Source organism: Sinocyclocheilus rhinocerous, unplaced genomic scaffold, assembly GCF_001515625.1.
Source record: "Sinocyclocheilus rhinocerous isolate Xijiao unplaced genomic scaffold, SAMN03320098_v1.1 scaffold1940, whole genome shotgun sequence".
NCBI classification, from domain to species: Eukaryota; Metazoa; Chordata; class Actinopteri; order Cypriniformes; family Cyprinidae; genus Sinocyclocheilus; species Sinocyclocheilus rhinocerous.
This window is the reverse complement of record NW_015630988.1, coordinates 16,336-22,347: the sequence shown is the minus strand read 5'-3', so window position 1 is coordinate 22,347 and position 6,012 is coordinate 16,336. Positions and strand designations below refer to the sequence as shown.

The 6,012-nt window shown below is 37.4% G+C and overlaps 1 protein-coding gene across 1 annotated transcript; it reads left to right on the top strand.

The window, feature by feature from the left end:
* Window positions 1–420: 420 nt before the first annotated feature.
* On the top strand, window positions 421–4,706 carry LOC107740906 (neurogenic differentiation factor 2). Its single transcript, XM_016553451.1, has 4 exons — window positions 421–601; window positions 2,294–2,605; window positions 3,143–3,369; window positions 4,071–4,706. The coding sequence occupies exons 1-4, from the start codon at window positions 582–584 to the stop codon at window positions 4,640–4,642; spliced, it is 1,131 nt and encodes a 376-aa protein (XP_016408937.1). The 5' UTR covers window positions 421–581; the 3' UTR covers window positions 4,643–4,706.
* Window positions 4,707–6,012: the final 1,306 nt, after the last annotated feature.

Below are 6,012 nucleotides of genomic sequence, written 5' to 3'. Positions count from 1 at the left end.
AAATAAAAAGTCCAGGTTAAGCAAGGCTGGGTTTCTGACTGAGCTACGTTTTAGGGTATTTCTTTACAGGAAAGTCAGTCACAAACAAATTCAAATATGTTTAACAATGATTTGAACATTTCTCCAGATTATATTATATAAACAAAACAAAACAGAAAAACAAAAAACGCAACAACAAGACATTTTGGGAATTAAATAGACGAACATACAAGATTATATACGTACTACTGTAAAAATCACTTGCATTTACGGTTTAAAATAGATTGCCATGTTCAATAAAAAAAAAAAACGACAACGACACACACACTGTTTGAAATTGTTCATCATTAAGTTGAATTTACAAATAGTGTTTTCAAAGATTCAGATTCACCACATTCTCTCACCCCATGTGTATCTGAGAATATCTGTGTGCACTTGGGTGTAGTTTCTATGCAAGCGTGTACACTCCAATGAGGTGCGTGTGCAGCGGCAGCGACAGATGGCGGGCTCCTCTTCCCTCGGGAAGGCAATCTCTACGAATGCGAGCGCGTGTCAATCACCCGCTCTCATGTGATGGCTCCTGCCAGTGACGTGCCCACCATATGGCCTGGCATCAGAGCAGGTATGTAAGGCTGCCTGCAAGGGATGCCACACCGCCTCGCTGCAGTCCGGAAAAAAGATAACTCGTACCGGATCAAGAGACAATTGAGCTTCTCTTTTTCTTAATCTTCTAGCGTGGAGATGGTGTAGACATACGCGCCCTCATCCATAGAGCACCACAAACTAGGTGAGTTTTTCGAACGCGATAGAATCATAACAAAATCTAATAATTATTTATAATAAGATATGTCAACTGATGCTGGTTCAATTGATTTGTTATGCGTTTATACAATTTAGATATTTATCATCGGTGTTTTTATCTTCGTTTTTTTTTTTATTAGATCATTTTAGTCTATACTCTATCATACGTTAGAATTAAAGCAGACGTGTAATGTTACATATGAGAACGAAAATCTGAATCGACTCGTTCAGAACAGATGTTGGGCTATATCAAAACGGCTACACAGTTTATAGGCTAATTCTGTGTATTCAGACATATTTCACAAAACATTTATGAGATTGGTTAGCAGAGAGTGTTGTGTCGTATATAATATGTTGTGCAAGAGAGAAAAACATTTAATTATTCTAAAACATTTAAGCATTTAAAACGGGTAAATCTGTTTAGTAACCTCTTTGTTACATTTTCAAAGACTTTTGCTGAGATGATTTCAGTGAGTAGTGTTAACGTCACTATTTTAACAGTATGCAGGTATTACTACCAATAATATCATATTACAATAGTTTACATAGTATAGCCTACAAATTATTTTAAAAAAATTCTTGTTCATTAGAAAGTGTTTTCAGAACAAAAACACTGGACCGCTCAGATTTTTTTTAACAATTAAATTGAATGTTTTTTTATTTTATTTTTTTATTACATAAATATTATTATGTTTATACGTTCAGTAAAATTATCGAATTATCTTAGAAGGGTTTTTTTTGTTTGTTTTTTTTGCTTTATACTACGATTATATAACAATGTCCCCTCCTTTGAATGGAAAGTAGGGGACAGGAGGTAGAGCGACAATTGTTTTAGAACCTAGACATGAGTTGCATTTAAGGTATCCTGCATTCATCAAGAGGAGCAGGGAATTGGCTATTGAAATGAGATCGTATTACAAATAAATACTAGATTGACTTTACCGTTACAGCTTTTCTTTCGTTTCGTTTTCCTTTTTATGTTTTCGAAAAAGCGTTTTTTTTTTCTAATGTGCTGGAATGCTGCCAGAATGAAGATAGAAATGAAAGGGTGATGGGGGTACCCGCTGCTCAAAATGCCCCCCTGAGACCCAAAGACAGGGGCCGCGTGCGAGGACCTGCTGCGAGGGGCCAAACATGACTACAGAAATTGGGAATTGGGGAGTGAGACCGTCTGGCGACGTCTGTCTCTCTCCCTGAATTAAAATAACATTTTATATTAGTCTTCTCCCAAGATAGGCCTACTCCCAGCTTTCTGAAAATTATGACAATAGTTATTTAGCCTGCTCATATTTCCCATGCCAATGACATTTTTTGCTCTTCATTTTAAATAGTTTGTTTCATCAAAGGTAACAGTGAAAACTACATTTAAAACAATCCTTATTTACTTCCCTAATGGCAGAGTGCATTACCTTTACATTTCGCCGAGGTCGTTATTATTATTTCAAACGACATTTGTGCTGTACACAATTTGAAGGGCAGAGTTTAATAATTAAAACGTGTTTTGATGTTTCAGTGCCGCTGCCATGTTGACTAGATTATTCAACGAACCTTCACTGCTTCCGGACATGCAGAAATTCGGGGGCTGGGTGGATGACAGCGGGAGCGAGGACTCCAAGATGAAGGACGAGGAGCAGGAGCGCTGTCGCCTAGGCGACGAGGACTTGGAAGAGGGCGATGTGAAAGACGGGAGCAGCCGTGCTCAGTCAGAAATTGCAGGGGAGGAGGACGATGATGAGGATGTTGATGAAGATGATTGTGTAGATGACGGGGACGGAGACAGGCCCAAAAAACGTGGGCCAAAAAAACGCAAAATGACACCGGCTAGGTTAGAGCGCTCGAAAGTACGGCGCCAAAAAGCAAACGCCAGAGAGCGCACACGCATGCACGATCTATGCTATTTCTGATTGATTCTAATGTTTGAACCATAATGAGTATCTAATGTAATAACTCAAACTGTTAAATGAAGTCTGTTACTTGATCAAATATTATTATTATTTTCTTTACATTATTGGACAATAATCATTTCAATAATTCCATAATGAACCTTAATGGACAAAATATAAAAGAAGTGAATGAATCCAACTGCTAAAAACATTGTGCAAAGTGGGATTGCTATTTCTGATTGATTCTAATGTTTGAACCATAATGAGTATCTAATGTAATAACTCAAACTGTTAAATGAAGTCTGTTACTTGATCAAATATTATTATTATTTTCTTTACATTATTGGACAATAATCATTTCAATAATTCCATAATGAACCTTAATGGACAAAATATAAAAGAAGTGAATGAATCCAACTGCTAAAAGGAGACAGGCCCAAAAAACGTGGGCCAAAAAAACGCAAAATGACACCGGCTAGGTTAGAGCGCTCGAAAGTACGGCGCCAAAAAGCAAACGCCAGAGAGCGCACACGCATGCACGATCTAAATTCAGCACTGGACAATCTACGCAAGGTCGTACCATGCTATTCAAAAACTCAGAAACTCTCCAAAATTGAAACACTAAGGTTAGCGAAGAACTACATTTGGGCGCTGTCAGAAATCCTGCGGAATGGGAAGAGACCGGACGTGGTTTCGTATGATAAAAGAAGTGAATGAATCCAACTGCTAAAAACATTGTGCAAAGTGGGATTGCTATTTCTGATTGATTCTAATGTTTGAACCATAATGAGTATCTAATGTAATAACTCAAACTGTTAAATGAAGTCTGTTTCTTGATCAAATATTATTATTATTTTCTTTACATTATTGGACAATAATCATTTCAATAATTCCATAATGAACCTTAATGAACAAAATATAAAAGAAGTGAATGAATCCAACTGCTAAAAACATTGTGCAAAGTGGGATTGCTATTTCTGATTGATTCTAATGTTTGAACAATAATGAGTATCTAATGTAATAACTCAAACTGTTAAATGAAGTCTGTTTCTTGATCAAATAAATAAAGACGCATAATTTTCCAGAATCATCTGGGGGCTGTCATTTACCATTGGAAATTGGTCAGGCAGAAATTTTAAGAATATACCAACTAATTCAAGAACAAACAAACTTGTGAGTAAACCCAGTAAAATTTCACAATTAATGAAAAACGAAAAAATTAATTTTATTTATGTTTTGATGAAAATTTCAAATAAGCTATTTTACATATCACCAGAAGTTAGTATAATGTATTTTTGAAGACGACCGCTGCAAATTTCACAATATCACAATCAGTCTAATTGTACAACAGTGCTGGGATAAGATAAAATGCAAAACGGTTGGAGGACGAATTAAAATAGAACGCATCATTATGTGTCGATATAAAAGGCCTCTCCCAACCCACGACCAATCTGGTGGCTGGGTGCCTCCAACTTAACTCAAGGAATTTTCTAACTGAACAATGTCAAGAGGGAGCGCGCTTTCACTTACCTAACCCCTCGTTCTCCATGCACGCATTTCCATACCAGTGCTCCCGTCTATCAAGCACACACTGTCAGTCCGGGTCCAATGCACATAGCCTCCGAAATCACTCTTTCTGTTCGTCCTATGAGGCTCTGTACACCGAAGGCACGTCCCCAGAATACAACAGTCCAGATTACGAGAGTCACCACAGCCCTCCGATGTGTGTAAATGGTAACTTTGCTTTAAGACAACCGGAGTCACTGTCACCAGACGCGGAAAGAGGTTATCAATATTCTATGCATTACACCAATCTGCATGGCTCACGGTCCTCCGCTGCTCATGGTCTTGCTTACGGCCCATCAGGAACTCGCAGCGGTAGCGCTCACTCAGAGAACCTTCCACCGTTTCATGATGTACACGTGCACCACGATCGGGCGCCTCCATACGATGAACTCAACGCCCTTTTCCACAATTAGGTGATTTTTCCTAATTGTTAATGAAAAAAAACAGATGTGGAAAAGGAAAAGACATTTCCACATTCAAAACATTAATTCATTTAGTTATATATATATCACAGCAACTAAAATATTTTAAGGTTTTGCATATACTAAAGCGTAAATTGCTTAAATATGATTGTTTACATATTTACATCCATTTGGTTAGCATAATTACAGGACTGCTACGTCCTGTTTTCAGTTAATTCTAGTCTGCGAAACATTATTATAAGTATTATTATTATTATAGTCCGAGCAAAATTCTTAATTCTATATTTAGGCAAGTTGGAGTACACCATGATCTCTTCACATTATGAATAAATTAACTAATTCGTGAAAGAATTTTACTTTGTGACAATTTGTACATTAATTATCCCACGGTTAGAATTTAGGTAGCATAAACATATTATTTCATTATAATTTTAGCAATCACGAATATACCAATCAATGCAATTTAAGTGCACAAATAAATAGTTTGAGTGGGGCAGCAAATGTTGCATTCGTTAAAGCACTATGTCATTGGTATTGTTACCATAGGACTACTTTAATCTAAGATGATTATCATTGCTCCTTGAAATAGTATTCAAATATATCGGAATAGTTAGGCCTATTTATAGTTTTACATAGGTATGTTATTAAATTGCATTTTAACGTTCAGATATTTATTTATTTATTATTTATGTTGCTATCAATCAGCAAATTCAGTTCTAAAAAAATTAAGTTCTTTGTGTTGCATTAGATTTTTTAAAACAGTCCAGGTGTCATCTGTCAGCAGAGGGAAAGTAAAGCTCTTCTAGGTTACTTGAAAAACTAGAGCAAAGTTTCTAAAGAAGTGTGTGGATGGAAAAAGTCACATATATGTGATCACACAACAAACCCGTTTTTGACATTTTTTATTTTCTATTTTTATTTTAGTTTCCGCCCGAAATCAGGTAGTACTGTACATCACAGAAATCTTTGAGTTCAAAGCGCTTATTTCTCTTGTGATTAAGGCATTGATGTTTTGAGCCCAGAAGGTAAAAGCCAACAAGGAGACAAAAGGCGCTCCCTCCTTAAACTCGACCACAGCCGAGGTGATCTTAAGCGGCGTCCAGAGGCCACGGGCTGGCACGGAAGCCTGGGACTCAGGAGACATGCGCTTGCCAATTCGCTAAATGTCTTAGCGTCAGTGCGCAGGGCCAGCGGGGCAGCCCACCACAGCGATGCCAGCTGCGCCGTGTGCCAAGCCTGGCCAAAACTGTGCTGCTGGGTGGAGACGGTGTTTCTTTCTTAATTCAGCAGCATCTGTTCATTACTTCATATTTTACAGGGAAGAATGGTTCAACTATGCTAGCAACTGAAAGAGCAAAGCC